General features: G+C 37.9%; 1 protein-coding gene across 1 annotated transcript in view; it reads right to left on the bottom strand.

Annotated features, from left to right (window-relative positions):
* The window catches only part of GIPC2 (GIPC PDZ domain containing family member 2), a 78,587-nt gene that overhangs the window by 42,413 nt on the left and 14,964 nt on the right, over positions 1-21,210 (bottom strand). Inside the window, exon 2 of the mRNA XM_063105044.1 lies at positions 3,858-4,043. Within this exon, the coding sequence (XP_062961114.1) occupies positions 3,858-4,043 (186 nt within the window). The remainder of the gene's footprint in view (positions 1-3,857; positions 4,044-21,210) is intronic.

The following is a 21,210-nucleotide window of genomic DNA, read 5'->3' as shown; positions in this document are numbered from 1 at the left end:
AACTGATTACCACTAAGGAGTGGGAGAAGAGGATAATGGGATAGGAGGAATAGGAGAAGGAGTGGCACATCTCTGAATTTGTCTTTTAATATAGTTTTGACTTTTTGAATCATGTTTACATTCTACATATTCAGAAAATAAAATTAAATCAACATGGATGAGGAAAAAACTCCAACAGAAGCAATGGACTCAACAGTATTGCAAATGAATAATCACCCAGGGTGGGGTGGGGCAGGGCGCAGGAGAGAACTATTCCAAGTAACTTTTGAACACAGTACTTTGATTCTATATATATATTTAGTCTAAAGACAAAATGAAGTGCACATAAATTTTGAACTCTTCTTAGGTTTCCTCATAGTATTATGGATCTAGCAATTCTAAAACTATTCTAAAGATATCATAGGACTAAGCAAATGAGTAAACACTTTAATGATTATGAAAATAAATATTTTGATGGAAGCCAAGGAAGAACCTTGTGGAGAAGAATAAGAATTAGAGGCATAATTATGAATTAATAACTTCTAATAAACATTAGACATTCTAATAAACATTTCTTAAAAACATCAATCCTACCACTGAAAGGATCTAGAAATAATGACACTCCAATAGCAATGAATGAGCACACCTTGGTTTTGAAATATGCAATCCCTAACAAAAAAAAAAAAAAAAAGAGGTTCTTAGAGAAATGGTTTGATTCCAGCCCCAGGGAAAAGAAGACATAAGATGAATCTAAAACATCTTATTTTGCCAAAAAATAAGGAATTGCTCAATAAAATGATGGGAGCCAAGTCAAAAGGACACAGGAACCAGTTTAAAGGGATTCCTGAAAATTTGGCCAAATCCCAGAAAATTTAGGCATCAAAACGAATGACAGTAATAGATTATAGCCCACTGAGTAAAAGAAGAAATCACATGTTCATGTTGATACTAAATAAGTAAATAAAGGGGAATGATTTTTAAATAAAATGCTTCCTTATAAACATATAAGGAATAATGGAATTAGAAAAATCATCACTTTGCAATGATTATAGGAAAAATTTATTTAGGCAAGACTCCAGCAGATGCTAAATCTGTGGGATATAAGTAAGGAAACAGGATATTTTCATAATATCAAAGTATCTCCCCACAATCACTTATTAATTGCAAAAGAAAATATAATAACTTTGCAGTGAAAAAGACTGGTGGACCCTACCTTAGAGAAGTGACAAAAAGGAATGTCACGAATAATGAGACAAACCAACATCACGTACCTTCTAATGTGGTGCGCTAAGAAGGACGCAGCATCACTTATGTAATTCTCCTGCCCAAAATGTACAACCTGTGTCTCAACATGCGAAAACATCAGAAAAATCCAAATTAAGGGACATCCTATAAAAGGCTGAGGAACTATTCTAGATTAAAGACGACTAAAAAGACATGAACACTAAATGAAATGCATAATCCTGGAATGAACCTGTACTGGGGGAAAAGAAATGGACACTATTAGGACAACTGACAAAACTGCAATATGGACTACAGATTAAAGTATTATATCATTGTTAGATTTTACGAATTTCATAAGTACACTGTAGTTATGTACAAGAGAATGTCCTTATTCTTAGTAATTACACAGGGAAGTATTAAGAGGTAAGGGCAATATATGAAGGTACTTCAAAAAGTTCATGAAAATATTCATATTACCCTTCATTCTATTTTTCCACAAACTTTCTCAAGTACTCTATCATATATCTATGAGAGAACAATAAAGCAAATGTGGCAAATGGTAAAGACTGGAGATTTGGGTAAATGATATGCAGGAGTTCTTTGTATTATTATTGCAATCTTTCCATAAGTTTGAAATTATCCCCCCCACCCAATTAAAAAAAATTATCAATCATGTACACAGTATGATATGCATCTCTCTTCTAAGCTGAACTATATTGGCAGTTTAGATTATGCTCCACCTTCTCCTTTGCTACCATGCCCTGTTCCACTAGTAACTAGTACCTGCAGGCAGGCACATGTTCGACAAAGCATTAAAAAAAAAAACAGAAACACAAGCTCTGCACGTCAGAGGCTAAGATCTAAATAATCCACACATGTTTGCAAAACATCCAAGCCCTTCTCTGCTGACATTAGAAAAGCACTGCTGCATGTGCCTCATGTCCTGAGCTTCCCTCAGATAATCCCACATGACTTTCCCCACACCCAGATTTTCCATTTGGTCACCCACTCAACCTTCAGCACAGTCATATCTTTTGCAGAGCTAAAAATAGCCATTCTATCAAGTGGGACATTAAAGTACTATCTACAGTTAAAAAGATAACTTCCCCAAAACTGTTTCTTTAATGATGACAATGCATCAACAAATCAGGATTCAGACAAAATAAAGGCATAAAACATGCTCTGCTGCATGAAGTCTATCACTAATTCTTAGCTCAGTGTGTAGGAAATCCAGATCTGGAGTCAATCCTGATTCAAATCCTGAATTTGTCTAGCTGTATAACTTTGGGCGAGCTACTTCACTTTTCTTATCTGTTTCTACATCTGTAAAATAGGGGTTACTAATAGTACCTACCCATGGATGAATCTCACTGACATCATGTTAAGCAAAAAAAAGCCAGAAATAGAGTACATGATGTATGATTATATGAAGTTCAAGAACAAGCAAATGATGACAGAGGTCAGAATAGTAGCTACTTTTGGATGAAAGTATTGACAGGGAAGGAGCACAAGGGAGCCTTCTGGGTGGAAGAAATGCAATTTCCCCTGATCTTGGTGGTGGTTACATAGGTGTAAGTATGTAAACATTCATTAAGCTGTACATTAAAAATTGGTTATACCTCCCTATACCAGCCAGCCGCCAAAAAAAAAAGTTATACCTCAATAAGAAAATTAAAAGAAAAAACATAATATCAATAAAATAAAATTATCAGGATTAAATGAAAAAATATATGCCAAGTGGTAAAGCACTAGTACATGGTAAGCACTCCATATAAGTCAGCTGTTATTACTAAAACTACTTACTACAATAATAGAATTGTTATTTTTAAGAGATGAGTCTACCTTTTTTTTTTAACCACTCCTCAGTTCTTATAATTTTTATACCATTTCAAACTTCTTTCTCCTGCCTTTGTAGCTCTACATTGCTCTCTCTGTACTAAGATAAAGGAATTAGGTGGCCAGTTAGCTCACTTGGGAGAGCATGGTGCTGATAACACCAAGATAGAGGGTTCAGATCCTTGTACCAGCTCTCCGCCAAAAATAAATAAATAAATAATAAGATAAGGGAATCATAGTTTGGAAAATTGTGAAGAGCATTCTTATTTTTTTTAATTGAAACATAATTGATTATATATATTTGTGGGGTATAGAGCTGACTATCAGTATTTGTGTACGATATGTTATCATCAAATCAGGATAGTTGGCATATTTGTCATTAAAAAATGTACTCATTCTTTGTCTCCATTAATCAATTTCTCCCTAGACCCCCTCCCCCTCCCCCCTTTGCAATAACCATAGTTCTGTTTGAAGAGCATTTTTGAAGTAACACTAATTCAATGGAAGTCCTCAGATGCTAGAGCAACAGATCTGGAAAAGCCTACTAGATGGATAATGAGTTGGAACCAGAGCCAGACTTTCCTTTCCAGTGTAAGTTCTAAATTCTAGAGAAGTTTAAACTGAGAAGAAATTCAAGGAAAGGGTAAATAAAAACAGATGCCTTTGAACATACTTTAAAAGAAAGCGAAACATTACCAGTTCATGCATCCCTGTGGAGCCGGCTCTCACTCCAAAGATCATTTCTAACTTTCTTTGACCTGGTAGTTTTTTAAATGTTACACTCAATTAGGTAATACTGTAATTTTTTTTAAACTTACCTTTATAAAAGCATAGCCAACACCATTATCCGTAATAGTGAGCCCAAGTGAATCCTCAGATTTATACACATTCACTTCTTTTCTGATTCCTTTCACATGGGCAAATATGAAATCTTCCAGACCTATGTGTCCTCCTACGAGCTTTCCCATGTCAACTTTAGGCGTGTTTAAAGTGCAATATAAGATCTGCAAAGAGAAAAATATTTTGTCAGTTTCCATCAGGAAAACATTCTGGTCATTAATTCATTCATTCAATAAATGTTTATTGAGTGAAATAGTCATCAACTTACAATATAAAAGATTACATCACAAAATGTGTTTGTATGTTGGTTGGATAGAATCTGGGACACATTTTCATAAAGCAGCACTATGTAACATATACTGCATGTTTCCTATAGGCCAGGCTCTATGCTAAGCACTTTACATCCATTATCTCATTTAATTCTCACAAGAACTTTATAAAATACAGTGTTATCTGTAAAAAAATTATCTGATTCATTTTCAGAAATAATTCAGGCCCAGCCCAAAAGTTGTCTAGAGACTGGTCCAGCCCATTCCTGGGGGGTTGCTGAACAGATAAAAGTTCTCTTTCAGATACTAATAAGTTACCAGCCCTTAATTGTTTGCTTCAAATGGATAAAGTTCTCCTTGAAATTTTAATGAGTTAATAGCCCTTTATTGTTCTCTTCATTTCCTAGTGTTTCTCCTTACACAGGGTTTTGGGTAGACCTTTTTCACGGGCTTGTCCTGAGCCCTCAGACAAAGAAATTTCCTACAAGGGGGTAGTAAATTGGGGTACTCTTAGACGTCATCCAGGAGGATTGTCCACCCTGACCAATGAGGAGGTGGGGGCAGGGACTTGCGTACTAGGAAATAAATTGCTTGCTACAGCCCTTTTCCGTGTGCCTGCCCGTCAGACACCCGAACCTCTCAAGGCAGTAATTTAAGTCTCGCTTCACTGTACCTCATGTCTCCGTGTCCATCCTTTGGCTTTAGATGGGTGAGAGCATTTCTCACATTATCCCCACATTACAAATGAGGAAATTGAGGCTTGGCAATTTTAAATCATTTGCTAAAGCCAGAAAGCCAGTACTTGTCAGAGCCAAGGATTTGAGTTCAGGTCTCACTGACTTCAAAGTGGTTTAAACTATGTGACCTTTCATTTACAATGCGGAAGTTGAAGGTTATATTCCCAAAGGTCTGCATGATGCATACACTGCATGGTGTGTACACAACAATAAAAACATAGGTAAGCCTATATTTGAAAACTGGTAATTACACGTTTTTTTAAATAAGGAAAAATTTATCATGCATTATAGTGTGCTTGAAAAAAGCAATTTAATTAGTGAATGGGGTATTAAATGAAAATGTTTTAGAGCTAAAATGAACCCTAAAGATTAATCCAATCCCTTTATTTTAAAAAAACAAAAGAAGGAACTGAGGCCTGGAGAGGTTAAAGCAACTTTCCCAAAGTCACAGGAGAGGAGAAAAAGAATGAGAAAGAAACTGAACTGTAGAAAGTTGTGTAGAGATTTTAAAGGGACTTTTTATGTTTACCGAGTCTTTATTTGGCTTCATTTTCCTTCAAAAATATGACTCATTTTACTAAAATTTGCAGTATTATTCTTAAATTTGTCAACCATAATCTGGGTAATTTGTGGGGCCCAAATACAAAACTATAGAAGAGAGGGAGGGTTTGCCACAGATATTGTAAGAACCCAAATGCCCCAAGGGATCACACCCTGATCACATAAGCCCTTCTCGGCCACACCCCATCATGGCGCTGGTTGCCCTTCTCTTCCGTACTCTCCTTCCCGCCAGTGCGAATCGCACACCAATCAGCTCACCCCAAGCCCCATGCAGTATGCTATGTAGGGATTGTATTTTAAGCCAATCAGCCTTCCCTAAAAGCCCTATATATATGTGTGTGTGTGTGCCGCCTAATAAACGAGCTCTCTCCGGTGGATCGTCAACTGGTGTCGACTCGTCCTTTCAGATATCACCAGCCCTTCCTCCATCTGAGCTAAACTTACTGCAGCCCTCACTCTCAACTCTCTCTCTGTAACCCTGAGTTTAAACCATTCCTAATTCCCATCAAAACCCTGAGCCTTAACACATCCATAACCCTCATAAAGCTCAAAAACAGGGTGCGCTTATTACTTATTGAATAGATTTTTAGGCCATGTCAAAATGTGTCTGAATTAGAAGAGCTTCATCCAATAAAGCTCTCCTTGCCAAACAATTAAAAATTCAGAGTGGTGGTCAAAACTCAGACCAAATCCCAGAGTTGTATGAAAGGAGCTAACAATGAGGACAAGGAAAAGGTCACTGGGTACAAAATAATGAATGCCTACAGGGAAAAACTACTGGGCCCAGCCTTTCCTCTTTTCATCCAGATCTTCAGAGAGCCTTTAATTTAACCCTTTGTGTTCCTGGTAAGGGCAAAATATATTCAGCTTTGTAGGTAGTAAGTTTTTGAAGTATTCTCTGTATAAAAGCTTTATTATTCGGGGAGGGGGGAGTCAGTTACACAAAGAATGGCTCCTATTTATGATTCTAATTGTAAAATCAATGATATAATTAGTCCACTGATAAAAATCATTATGAATGGGTAGAGGGGAAAGGGAGTATGCAGAGAAAACAGCTTTTCTGACTTCCTTTCTCAAAATGATGGAAAGAGTAAAATAAAAAAATTTTCTCCTTCTTTCTTCATTTGTTTTTTCAGTGAGTCTGACAATGGTATTCATAGTGGATTCCAATATATAAAAGGGATTCAAATGGATCCCAATATAAAAGCAAATGACCAGTTATACAGAAACATTAAAACGTAATGATTGCTGCAAAGCGGAGGACGGGGGAGTGGTGGGGGGACAATTGGGTGGGGGGAAAAAAAGGGTATAAAAGCAATTTCTGGTAATTTGTATCTCATGAATATTCATAATAAAAATTAAATTTAATTTAAATTTTAAAAAACAAAAAAATGTAATGATTGTATAACAGAATGGTGGGGGGGGGGAATCTCACAGAAAGTGAGCTTCTGGATAATAAGCCTCTTCCTTTGCTTCCTTTCTTTCAATTTTTCGTATGCTTTACTGCAGAGCAAATATTAGATTTCCTGTAGGTAGAACACTTCCATCATGCTTCCTCCCCTGCAGAATAACATTCCATTCCTGGCAGCCAAAACTTGGCAGGCAAAGCGTCATTTTTTTTCCTAGAAGCGAAGCCAGCTATATATTTCACTGAATGGGGCCCCATGGGAAGTTGCGTTAAAAACCTGCAGGAATGTGATGGTCACTAGGAGGTGGAGTATGGGTCCTCTGTAGCAGCAGGTAACTAACTAAAGCTCCATGACTTCAGATCAGTTCTTCACATGAGAATAAGAACCTGCCTCTCACACAATGTAAATGCACAACTATCAGCAAATATCTAAGTATGTGATAAAGATCTAGAAATTCAAACACATCCTTAAAGATATTGTATTTTGAACTGGAAAATAAGAAAATGATACACTATCTTCTAAATGACACCGTTCTTGCTCATTTATTCACTCATCAAATACCTACTGAAACTTTTGCCAGGTTCTGTGCTGGACACTGGGCACACACAGATGAATATGGCAGTCCCTATACATGAGGAACTCTCATCCCAGGCTGGCAGATGCTCCACTGAGGTACACGTGAGGCAACATAGAGCCAATCGTAATATATTAAAAGCCATGAATACTTAAATTAAAGGAACATCAAATACTCACCATGAAGTTTCCTATCCCCAAAATCTAAAATGCCTGCCTACCCACCCACTCACCCCTACACCCTTGTCTATTGAGACCTTGCTCAAATGTGACTACCCAAGTAAAATCAATCACTCTTTCTACTTTGCTCACATAGTATAAATGTAGCACCTCATGTGAGTGTCTGAGTCACCTTGTGCTGAAGTCCAATTGTTTTAACACACATTTATCACTTGCTCTCTGTTGAGAAAGAGATCTTAACCATCTTTCTCTCCTACAATTCCTAACACAATGCCTTGCTGTTTATATTGAAAGGCATTTACAGAGCACATTCACTTACCTCATTTAATACAACATTCATGCATACTAGCTTTTATTATCCTCATTTTATAGATGAAAATTATGATTTTTACCAAATTAACACAACTATTAAAAATTTAATATTAAGAAAACATGATTGGGCTGGCCAGTTAGCTGGTTAGAGCCCTGTATTATAACATCAGGTTCAAGGGTTCAGATCTCCTTACCAGCCAGCTGCAAAAAAAGAAAAAAAAAGAAAAAAGGAAACATGATAGAAAAAAAAATTTAAAAATTAACAGTGAAGTAGTCAATTATCAAAATTCCTCTAAGAAATATCTGCTTCCAGAGTCTAAGTATTTTAGCTAATAGGCAGTAAAATGCAGTACTTAATATTGTTTTTTAATATTCTCTAGTGGGCAAACTAAATCAAAAAAGATTAGGAAAGTAAACTCATAGCAGGGTATCTTGCAATGTAAGGAAAACGACTGATGTATTAGATATAACCTTTATGATGTTTTTCATTGTAAGATGAAATCCTTGACACCTTCTGGGATATTTATATCTGTTGTTTTACCACCATCATTGCCTATTTTCATAAGCTAGATGATGGAGTACTCATGATGATTCCATTTTCTAGAGCATCACTGCCCAATAGAAATATAATGTGTCACATAATTTTAAGTTTTCTAATAGTCACATTAACAAAAGTAAAAAGAAATAGGAGAAATTAATTTAATCTATACAGTTTAATTATTTAACCTAGTATATCCAAAATATATTTTAACATATAATCAATATAAAGATTATTAATAAGACAGTTTACACTTTTATATTAGGTTTTTAAGATCTGGTGTGTATTTACCCTTACATCTTGTCTGAGTTTGTACTAGCCACCACATTAAAGTCATATTTGGCTGGTGGCCACAATAGTGGGTAGCTAAGTTCTAGAATCTCATGTCTTAGTTTTGTTTTGGCAACTGGCCAATGTGGGGATCTGAGTCCTTAACCCTGAAGATATCATCACCAGGCTATAACTAAGTCAGCTAACTGGCCAGTCCACTTCAATTTTATACTTTGTATTTCTCCCATGTCTCTGTATATACTCAGGTCATTCTCTTGGCCAAAAAATGCCATAGCTTGAACCCAACTTCTAAACACAGTCTATGTCCATGAAAATCTTCCTCATCCCAAGAAGCCTAGTCAATTTTTTCTATCATTATCACCCATATTGTTTCTTCATCTTCTATTAGATTTCATACATCTTTTTGTTGTTGTTGTTGTTGAACCTTAATTGATTATACATATTTTGGGGATTCAGTGTTGACATGTTGATCAAATCAATATTACCAGTATGCATACTGCTACAAATTGTACTTATTGTTGCTTTGCCTCCCACGGATTTGTCACCCCTCTTCCCCTGGGTGACGGAGCCACAAAAGATTACTCAAAGCCCATCTCTTCTGAGCAGTGAGAAGCCCCAAGGGGTTAATTTCCTGGAACCCTCAAGAGAGAGGCATTCCTTCCATTTGGGAAATGAACCACGAATTGGGGTTCTCTTCCCACATTTATTCTCCAGACCAGGAAGTTGCAGGAAGAGAACATAGGTGGGGTTATAGTTTAACAATATAGGCTGGTAACATTCAGTAAAACAAGCAAGGTGACATTCCATAATGCAATATGCAAGAAGTTAAGTCGATCCACCAACAAAAGCTCAATCTTAGAAAACATTCTCTCTCCTTACAGCAATTTCCCAGTATCTTTACATATCAATCAGTAACCTGTCTGTCCTTTGCGCCAGCAACCTTGCTGTGCTACAATTCTTTATCTTATAACACAGACTAGCCTGGGGAAAAATTCCTGTCTTTTGCAAGGTCAACATTTTATATGTACTTTTAAGAAATTAGGCTAAACCTGAAACTGCAAGGCTTTGGAAAACCAGGCCCTGTAAAATACATTTGCTTTATGTATACACCACACTTATTCTTTATGTCCCTTGTCCAATTTCTTCCTATCCCCCTCTCCCTCCCACCACTGATAACCCTAGATTTCTTCTCTCCCTCTGAAAGAGTAATGATTACTCTGTTGATTTGTTGCCTAGATGATCTGTCCAATGCTGAAAGGTGTGTTCAGTTCCCCCAATGTTATCATAGAGCAGATGCTTCTTCTGTTACTCTGGAATGGGCTTTGTAGAGAGAGACATCCTATTTTTTTATTTGATCTCTGCTGGTGACTCTCCTTGTGTCAATGCACTCCATTGACATCAAGCAGACCATCTCCATGGTGGTTGTGGTGTCTAGCTACTTTCATGGCAGCTGTGGTTACTGTAGTGGCTGTGGTGGGCCGCCCACATGGAGGTGATATTTTTGGCATGCTCCTTGGCTCTGGTGGTGTGCCTGGTTGTGGGCGGGGGGATCCAGTCCCTGGATCCATACCCTGGGTCCCCAGGCAGGCCCCAAGGCACTGGCAGTTTGCCTGGGCTGGAACTAATTTTTTGTCCATTGCTTACTTCTAAAATGGGGGAACTTCCTGTGGGAACCAGTACTTGAGCTGTGTTGTTGAGCTCAATTGCTGCTTTGCTGCTGTTTCCCTAGGGAAGACTTTCTGTGCAGCTCAGGGTTTAATGGTTCACCTTATAGGTACTTCCAGCTCTCCAGGGACCGGGTGCACCTGGGTTGTGTAGAAACTGATCTGGGACCAAATCTTTTCATCAAACTGCACCCCATGCAATTCTGCATTCACGACCAGTCTCCTCTGAGTGGTCCCATGCTGATTGGGGGGCAGATCGGTTGTCCTTACTGTGTCCCAGTGTTCTCATGGTGGGCCCATCTCCCCCACCACCCATGCTCCGTACACCTCCCATGGGATGGGTCCTGTGCTGGTCCCTTGCCATGACTCACCAGTCTCTGACTGGCTCCCCTTTTTCAGCTGTTCTGGCTCCTTACTCCTGCGTGGGTCACAGAAACCCTATTAATGGTCTTGCTGTCCTGGGGGCCACCAAGGCGCTCTTCTCCCCTACCGCCTCCAAGTAACTCCTTCTGAAGGGCACAGTTGTGGCTTCTGCCAGCTCCTGCTCCAATCGCTCAGCAGTTCCAGCCTTAAAGCGACCATAGCCTGAAATACTCTGAGCAGTTTTTTCTTTCTCTCATCGTGGCTTCTCCCCCTTCATGAACTCCATAGGTCTCTCCTGCTCTTCCCCTGAGCTCCAGCGGCCCTAGCTTGGCTGTTGTTACATTTTTACAGTTGTAAATTTGTTGATTTGTGGGAGTGAGTGACACTGGGGACCATCCATTCCGCCATCTTGACCAGAACTCCCAATTTCATACGTCTCTTATAGGACTTATTACCACATACTTCTTTGTAAACTTTTAGTAAACAGGGATTTTATCTTTTTGTCTTACTGCATGCCTATCACTGTGCCTTATCTATAGGGAGAGATGTATTCATCGAAGGAGGAAGCTATGGCCCTTTGGGGCCCGATAGTGGAGGGCCTTAAATTGTTATTATTATGCCATACATCAATATCTACAGTATCTATTCCCCCATTTCCCCTAATTTTCCTTTGGAAACTTCTTCACTTTGAGCCATATGGTAGCTTGGTGGGAATGACCCCATCCTCAGTTCCACTGAGAATAAATCATGTCTAGGTTTTAATCACTCAATAACTAATTCATAATCTCATTTAGGCCAACAAGATCCAAGAAAGAATTTCTTGAAGTTTCTGGGGAAGGAATCTTCCCTTTTCCACAGAAGCTACTATAAAGATGATTCTCTCTCTCTCTCTCTCTTTCTCTCTCTCTCTCTCTCTCTCTCTCTCCCTCTCCCTCCCTCCCTGAATTATGTGAGGTCTAAAACTACTGCAGTTATCACTGCAAACATTAGAGGATTGTGCCCAGGGACAAAGCTGACTCAGGAGAGTAGAGCCTCCGGATCCAGTCTTACAAAAAAATGGAACTTGTCTATTCCTTTCCCCTCCTAACACAACCCTCAGATATTCCATGTGGTTTGGAGGAAAATTATTCAGGTCCCCTGTTCCAGGCATAAAACTTAATTAGCCTAAGTGGTGATTCAGCAATAGGCATATGGCCCAATGCTGGCCAGTAAGACATGGGACGAACAAGTCCAGGAAGTTTCTGGGAAAGATTGTTTTCACTTCTAAGAAAGAAACACAGGCAGAGACAATCTCCCTTTCTTCCCCTGGATGTTACCTTATCTGGGTCTGGTCTAGGAACTCCCACCATCATCTTAGTGCCAGCTGAGGAAGATACCAAAGCCAAGAATGGCAAAGCAAAGAGATGGAGTAAATCCAGGTCCTTGATGACACTGGTGAGCTGCTCTGCTAACTCAGAGCCCACTCCATCTTTTTTTATGTAAAATAATATATTATCTTGTTTTAGCCTGTGTAAGTAATTTTCTATTATTTACAGCAGAGAACATCCTATCTGATGAACAGTCCTACCCCAGAATGTTTAATTACATGAGCCAATAATTTCACCAATCCATTCTGGGTTGGATTTTCTGGTGCTTTCAACTAAAAGATTTCTAGTTGATAGGCTCATTGTGCCTTATATCTTTATAAACTTTCATAGTTTGAAAATTCTTTCTGCCTACTATCTCATTTTATCCTTTAAGAGAAAAATCTGTAAAGTGCATGGTGAATTATGTTTCTTTTTTTTGTTGTTTTGTTTTGCAGCTGGCCGGTACAGGGATCCAAACACTTGACCTTGTTGTTCCAAGGCTGTGTTCTAACCAACTGAGCTAACTAGCCAGCCTGAATTATATGTTTCTTTTAATACACTAAGGCATTATGACATCCTTATCCTAATTTCATATTCTATCCCCTCGAACAAAAATTTCAGACAGTGCCTCCGCCTTACTTCCAATATCAACAAAAGAAATGGATCTCTAGAGAGGAGCTATCTCACCTTTGTAATGGCTGTTAAACAGAAAGAAGATAAAAAGCAAGAGAAGAAAACAATGGATTAAGAGGTAAGAGTCCTGGCTAGCCTGTTAGCTCAGTTGGTTAGAGCCTGGTGTTATAACACCAATGTCAAGGGTTCAGATCCCCTACCAGCCAGCTGCCAAGAAAAAAAAAAAGAAAAAAAAAGAGGTAAGTCTTGGAGCTAGTCCCAATTCTGTACCGTCCAAGCTCAATGAGCTTAGGCAAGTAATTTGGGCACCCCAATCTTCACGTAAATGGTGGCGTTAGTAAAGCTTGGCCTCCATCACACAGTTGTTATAAAAAGTCAGTAAGAGGCTGTATGAGAGTACTTCAAAACGTTCATGGAGAGATTCACATCTTTTAATTCTATTTTTCCATGAATGTTTTGAAGTACCCTCACATATAAAAGTACTTTTATTTTATTTATTTTTTTTTTCTAAAAGATAACTGGTAAAGGGATCTTAACCCTTGACTTGGTGTTGTCAGCACCACGCTCACCCAGTGAGCGAAACGGCCATCCCTATATAGGATCCGAACCTGTGGCCTTGGTGTTATCAGCACCACACTCTTGAGCCACGGGCCAGCCCTTAAAAGTACTTTTTAAACTAAGAAGCTCTATTTAAAGGTTTTAATTATTATACATGGAGTGAAGGTGCCTCTCGAACAATAATGTTTATAAAACCTATGCTTGACAGCTTCTCAAATTGCATGACTTTTCTGAAGATATCAGATTTTGCTCCTTTTTTAATATCAAAGCCAGGATAGATTTCATTTTCCCCCATAAACTACATTATCCTTCAACTCTTTTTTGTTGACAGATAACTCATGGACAATTTTCTTACCATGTATTTATATTTCAATTGCTACTTTCTTCAGTGTTTCAAATTCTTATCACATAGTCAAGAACATCACTGAAGCAATGTGGCTAGGATAATAAAAGTCTGAACCATTGCACACAGCCATTAATATAAATTAATATTCTTTTTCTCTGATGGCATCATTATGTATTCCACAAATATGCTTTAAATAAATCATTTGCCATTAATCCTTCAAAAGATATTCTGGTCCACAAACAGGTTAACACACGTTTCCAAAAACACATCAAATTCACGTTTAAAACTCCAGGAAGTCCATTTCCAACTTTCTTTTGTTTAATGCTTTCCTTAAACAGGAACTGAGCTGACCAAAGATTCTACACGTTCCAAAGATATCTGGAAGAAATTACGGGTTTGTGTAGCTGGAATTACATTATTGTAATGTGATTTTAAATGTAAGAAACTGGAACAGTTACTTTGTAGTTATCTAAAATAGCAGTATTACTAAATATTTTTACATGACTGTTTTCCCACATTTCATTCTTCCCCAAGAAACTTACTTTTTACACTTTATCTCAAATAAACATTAGCGAATATCAGCCAATGTTATTATAGAAAATAAAGAAGAGAAAGTATATAATAATAAACCAAGTAATTAACTAAACCATACTTTCATCAAGAGTTAATACCTCATCTTTACACACAGAAAAACCATTTTGATTATGTATTTCTTTTGTTAATAACTAAGGTTTTTACCTGGGATGTTCTTATTATCTAAGTCTCAAAGACTTTTACTCAAAGAAAAAAATATTATTTTACCTCCATCTAGTTAATTGCCTTTAAAATAACAGGAATTAGAAACAATCTAAAACTAAGAACAAAATAATTATTGGAGGGAAAAGATTACCTACTTACCTGAGTGCTTGAACAGAAGGGATCACCTCTAAACAAACCACAGGGACAGAATTACATTACTCAAAGCTCTCCCAAAAAGCTCTGAGTGTCATGCTATATGATCCTCTCCCCCAAAATATGTGGTAAGTGTGTTATATCAAGGAACTTTCAGAACTCAAACTATTCTTCAATAATATTCATGAACTGGGGCAACTGCTGATTCCTATTAGTTGTACACAGTTTGGATACTGGCTCCTGCTTCCAGTAAAGTATTGTGAAAGCAAAGGAGCTGGAGAGAGGAAGGTCTGCAAGGATTTTAAAAAAAAAAAAAAGCGGGGAGTCCAAGAAACATTGATTACTTATGTGGTACCAGCCACTTTCACATGTTACCTCATGTAATCCTTACAACAATTCTATGAGCAAGCTATCATTATATCCATTATTTATAGATTGGAAAATAAAGCCTTAGAGGGAGAAAATGGCTTGTGTAGGGTCACATAAAGTGGTCATGTAAGTGGTATCACTGGGACTCCAACACTAGTTGTCCAACTCCAAACTCTTTTCCCATCAATCCCTGATACCTAGCATCTGCATAGGGACACCTAAGTTCCTGATCACTTCCTAATGCACTGGCTCAACTAATCCTTGTGAGTCAGGTCATGAAGGCAAGTTATCGCTATGCCCTGCACAGAGGAGAAAACCAGCTCAGACCCATTAAGTAATTTGTCTAAGGTCACATAGCTAGTGAATGACAGAGCCAGAACTGGAATTCAGACTATGGGGCTTTTTCTAACCCGATACTATACTGTAGCTGTGATGTAAATATAAACTCAGTTTTGAATTTAAAACTCCTAAAAATAGACTACACGGTTTTATGGTCTATATGGAGCTAACTACAGTATGTTTGCTTAATAAACCACCCACTTCCTAAAAGGAATAAGAGCTTGCAAAAAAGGAGCTTTCTGTATAGGGCTTTTTTTTTTTTTTTTTTCTTTTTTTTTAAGAAGATGACCAGTAAGGGGATCTTAACCCTTGACTTGGCATTGTCAGCACCATGCTCTCCGAAGTGAGCTAACCGGCCATTCCTATAGAGGGATCCGAACCTGTGGCCTTGTGTTATCAGCACCACACTCGCCCAAGTGAGCCACAGGCTGGCCCTTGTAATAGGACTTTAAAAGTCAAATATACTAGATGGTTTAATAAATATAAAAATAGCAATAATGTATTATTGCTTAATGTGAATATTATAAATAAGTAATTTTAAAATTATTTCTTCCCATTAATTTTAAAATTGACTAGTTGCATTCATTTCTTTATAAACACAGTCATTTAAAACCTCATGCCTATTATTTTCCCAGTAAAATACATGTACTAAATTTCTAAGATTTATTTTAAAATATATATCATTTTATATATACAGTGCCTTTGTTGTTACCTTGTCAATAGCTATAGTCATCTAGAAACAAGTTTCACAGTTTGGAAAAGATATAAAATTGGCAACAAGATGTATTTAGAAACATGATACTGTATGCTCTGTTTAGAACTTCGTGAGGATATTGTACAAAGCCCTGCCTCCAACTGTGTAGAACTTTCTATAAATGATTCACTTCTAAATTAACTGCCCTGGGTCAGCAGTGGCAAGCCTTAAATAAAAGATGAATCACCCTTTGTACTCTTTCTTCTCAAGTACAACCACTTTTTTTCCCAGTGTTTTTAATGAGTAAAATAATATGACAAAAAGAATTCCATCCAAAACAAAAAAAGACAGTCGAATTCATTTTTAATCTACCATGACTTCCAAGAATAACCAAGAGAACTTTTTTTGATTAATAAAACCCAATTAAGGAAACTATATATTCAAGAAAATCAGAATCCCAAAGTAATTCTTGAGACACAAGAAAAGGTTAAAAGAATAGGGATAGGTCTTAGTCTTGCCTTTGTGGACATTACACAGACACTAAACCAACAAGATAAATCAAATGTGCATAGCTATATATATCATCCTCTCCCACAATATTCTTGCAACAAGAGGAAATATCTGAGCTTTTTCTAGTCTAATAATGCTATGGGGTTACATGCCAATTTTAAATACATCATAAATCACTGCTATTCCTCCTTGTCAGGTGCCGTCTCAAATTTTCTAGCTTTCCAAACCACTTATCTTCTTAGAAGACTCCTTCTTTGTTTGACACTGAAGATGGAAGAGAATTTAAACAGGCAAGGAGATACTATAACAGGAGACATCTTACATCTTGGAACAATAGGGTGGTTTATCAAACATAACAAATATTATAAATTATAATTATTAGTGAACAGATTTGTGAATTAAACTTTTTAGTTTACCAAACAGATATACAATTATAATTTGTAAAAGATGGCCATTAGACCTCAAAAGGATCCTTAAATTTAGAATTTGTTTAGCAGAATGCTCCTGCAACACTGTGTTCTTATTGGCCCAGAAGGCTGATTTATAACCCTTATAATGAAGTGTCTGAAGAGCATGTGATATTTAAAAATCACCCAAATGAATCGTGGAAAATTGGAAAGCAAGCATGGTGAGCCATTCAGGTGTCAAGATGGAGGGATGGGGAAGAAGTCTATTCCTTACTATTCCCTAAAACAGAAAAAAATTTTTTTTTTTTTTTTTTTTTGGTGGCTGGCCAGTATGGACCTAGAACAGAAATTCTGACAGAAAGAAATGAGCACTTTACAGGGGAAAAATGGGCCACTCAGGAAACTGAAACATCTTGTGAAACAGAAAGGAATTGAGATTCATTTTTATTCTAAATTAGGACACCTGAAATATGTCAGGAAAATGTACTACAAGGTTCTCTAGTTGCGGGGTGACAAAGGTTTCAGGGAAAGGGGTAGAAGCAAACTCACTGACTACCTTAGACGCTTAAATTGTTCATTAGGAAGAGTGAGAACAAGAAAATTCACCTACGGGTAAGGCTGGTATGACTCAATTTACAAGAGAGGTTAGCCCTTAACGTGGTATGTGTATGAGGATTCTTCTAGGCTCAGGGCTGCTCAATTTTGAACCATTTCCTGCCCCGAGGATACAGAGACCTACGAACACAGAACAGGAAAATGTGGAGAGGAGCCACTCAGCACAGAATTCTGTCACAGCCTCAGAAGCACTTAGACACAGCCCTGGCTGAGAGACTGACCTCCGCTCGGAGTTATTACTAGCTTGCTGCTCCTCAGTCTCACCAAGCAGCTTCTTCCTGCCCTCTGCCTGCCAGCATTACCGCCATTCCTGCCTGCGAGACTCCTGGTATTGGGGCAGGCAGAGCACTTAGAGGGGGAGAGGACTGAGTGATCAGGAGGCTCCCAAAGAAGCTGACAGTCTACCATGGGGCTCCATCCTCAACTCCCAGGAATGTGTCACCAAGCCAGAGCCAGGACGAGGAGTACCAGTCTCCTGGCTTCAGGCTGGGTGCTGACACTGCGCCCTCACTACCTGCTTCTATTTTTATGGCCACACACACTCCCCTTCCCAGCCCTCCCCAAATGCCTATAACGTGAAACCTTCCTTACTGATCAGGAAACGGCTTGTATGTTGTTAGTACTTAATTAGCAAGTATTTGACAAACTTCCTCACATCATATTTTTCTTCTTTCTCCTCTTAGCAGTCAAGTTGATTATAATTAGGATAATTCCAGGTCCCAGTTTACCCCTGGTGGCCCAAGTAATTATAAATACCATCTCTTTCACTCTCTGAAGTATCTGGGTTTGGAATAGATATTATATGATCATCTATTAATGATGCATTTCCTATTAAGCTGACCGAATAAGCATGTTCCCATTTCAAGAGGCTGAGACTAAAACAGAATGGAATAAAAGGAAGATCATATGATTCGGATGTAGAGGAAAGGCAGAGGTAGAATTCTTCCTCTATTGCTTGGCATTGAGGTAATCTTCTCTAGGTGCCCCTATCCCGGGCTTCTTGGGAGAAAATACCATGTCCATGACTTGAGCACCATTACCAAGATTCTACAACACTTAATAAATGTGAGAGGAGTTGAAAACCAGCACTAGGGCTGGCTGGTTAGCTCAGTTGGTTAGCGCACAGTGTTGTAACACCAAGATCAAGGGTGTAGATCCCCATACTGGCCAGCTGCCAAAAAAAAAAAAAAAAAAGCACTAAATGTTCAGTGGGAGAGGAGAGCAGAATAACAATTATATGCTGAGCAAAATTCTGTCACCAGTATTCTCTATGCCTAGAAATATAACACAAAAAACTATGTGTGTTACTAAAGAGTTCTTTTTGGTTTAGGAGAATAAGCATTGACAAGTGCAATACAAAACAATTCTGAATAAATTGGCATATTATTTCTCAAGTTTAACTGAGATATTCGGCTTTGTTGACTGAAATAGTTAGGTTTATGCTGGATTTTATTGAAGAAGCCCTCATCAGAAGAGTCCAGGTTAGTTACTAATTTACTACAACAGAATTCCATACTGAGATAGTTTAGAGTTTGAGGATCATGTATAGAGATATACTTTTAAATTTTTCTTTATTTTCTGGGTTTAGGCAAAGAGTGGAAGAATAAAAATTGTATAAGTCTAGAATAGAAAAATTACAAGGAAAAACTGCAAAAATTAGTGTCATACATAATCTTTTTTTATGAGAGAAAGAACTTTTTTTTTTAATAGCTGGCTTGTACATGGATCTGAACCTGTGACCTTGGCCAGCCCAGAAGATTGATTGCTCTATAGGTTTTTTTTTTTTTGTTTTTTGTTTTTGTTTTTTTTTTTTGGCTGGTCTGTTCAGAGAACCAAACCCTTAACCTTGGTATTACAGGGTCATGCTTTAACCAACTAAGCTAACCAGCCATCCTATTGAACCATTGTTCCAGACACCTTCCACACTATTACATTTAATCCTCACAACCTATAAAGTAGGTATTATTTGCACATTTTACCAGTAAGAAAGTTAAGGCTAGATGGTGGCATCTTCAAGAATCAATCCCAGGACATGCCACCCCACCCTGAAACCCACCTCCCCATCTGACTGACCTCAAAGCCTGCACTTTTCTATCATGCCACCTGACTCCCCATCTGCCATAGGACCCTGTAAACCAGTCAAATAGCCATAGCAACATGTGACACTTCAAAATAATACAAAAGCTTGGAACATCACAAGTTTAACCAACCAACCACATGCTCTGTATAATTACAATCCTATAAGATTGAGCCTAAACTAACGAACAGGAGGTCTTTCTCCTTGTTTTTCCTTCTTGTTGCTTTTCATTTTTCCCCTCCTTACCTCTTAACAGTGCAGCAACCAGGTATAAGGCAATATTGTGGGGGAGGAAAGTGATGTTGTCCTCTAAGGAAACAGGCTGAAATTTTGTGGGGGCTTTTTTGGTTGTTACAATGCTTGTGTGACACCACTGGCATCTGGAGGGGGTAGGAATTAGTCAAGAATACTGTAGAAACTGCAATGCTCCAGAAGCCCAGCTCAGTGAAGAACTGTGGCATTCACACGATTTTCAAATGTCCTCCTAGACATTCATGCTGGGAGGGGGTGAAAAACTATAGTTATTTAAGCCGAGACCCTAATTCTGTGTTACAGATCAAGTATTTTTTTGTTCTGAATTTTCCTGGGCTGCAATTACCATGTACATCAAGGAAAGACTATACTTGTTTATGCAGAACCTTACCAAGAGCTGCTCATCATTTCAGAAAATCAAATCACTGACAGCAATGCTATTCATGTTATTTGAATTTCTAACATAAAACATTCATATCAGCCTGCTCCTCTTATGGTTGCATTACAATTCTATGAACATTTACAAATTTAATTTATCTCTTATTTCAAAATGTTACATACAAAGACAACATTCAGTTAAATATTGTCTTACTCTTTTTTAAATCCAAACTTATTCACTCTAAGTAGGTACAAGCACTGATTCATTATGTCTTCTATAAGTTTCTCCTGGGGCCGGCCCGTGGCTCACTTGGAGAGCGTGGTGCTGACACCACCAAGTCAAGGGTTAAGATCCCCTTACCAGTCATCTTTTTTAAAAAAATAAAATAAAACTTTTTCCAAGTATTTGCATATTGATATCCATATTTTTAATATTAGAGTTAAGAAATATATTTTTTAATTATGTGTATAGGTAGAAAATACTGTTGAAAATTTTATTTCAGCATAGTAAAGGTGGTATCACAAAATATTTGTTATTAGGTTAAGAATCACTTGTGTAGGGAAAGAGCATGAGTTTTGGAGTCAGACACAGGATCACAGAGATGCCCCTGGACTATGTGACTTGCATAATTTACTTTATTCTGAACTCCAATAGCATCATCCATAGACTGCAGTAATTTCTAGGGTTTCTGGTAAGAATTACTGTTTCAGATAAGATAGCATAGGTTAAGTGGTGACAGTAGGTATTCAACAATTCCCTTCTCCTTAATTTTCAAGATAACGCTTCCCTTTCCCCCCCACCCACCCACCTTTACATAGAGGCAGGAAAATTAAGATAGGAAGGGGGAAATACAAAGAATGGAGGAGAAAGGAAGCAACAGGAATCGTAAACAGCACCTAATAGCTAACCACACCCAGAACACACTGTTAGTATTAAATGTGAGAAGCTGCAGGAGGTTAAATTAAGGTTCTGGCCCTGGATCACAAAGGAGATAGTGTTAAGGCCAATCATACAACCA

This window comes from Cynocephalus volans, chromosome 8 (assembly GCF_027409185.1).
Source record: "Cynocephalus volans isolate mCynVol1 chromosome 8, mCynVol1.pri, whole genome shotgun sequence".
In the NCBI taxonomy this organism is placed as follows: Eukaryota; Metazoa; Chordata; class Mammalia; order Dermoptera; family Cynocephalidae; genus Cynocephalus; species Cynocephalus volans.
Note: the sequence above shows the minus strand (reverse complement) of the source record. Positions and strands in the feature narration are given on the sequence as shown.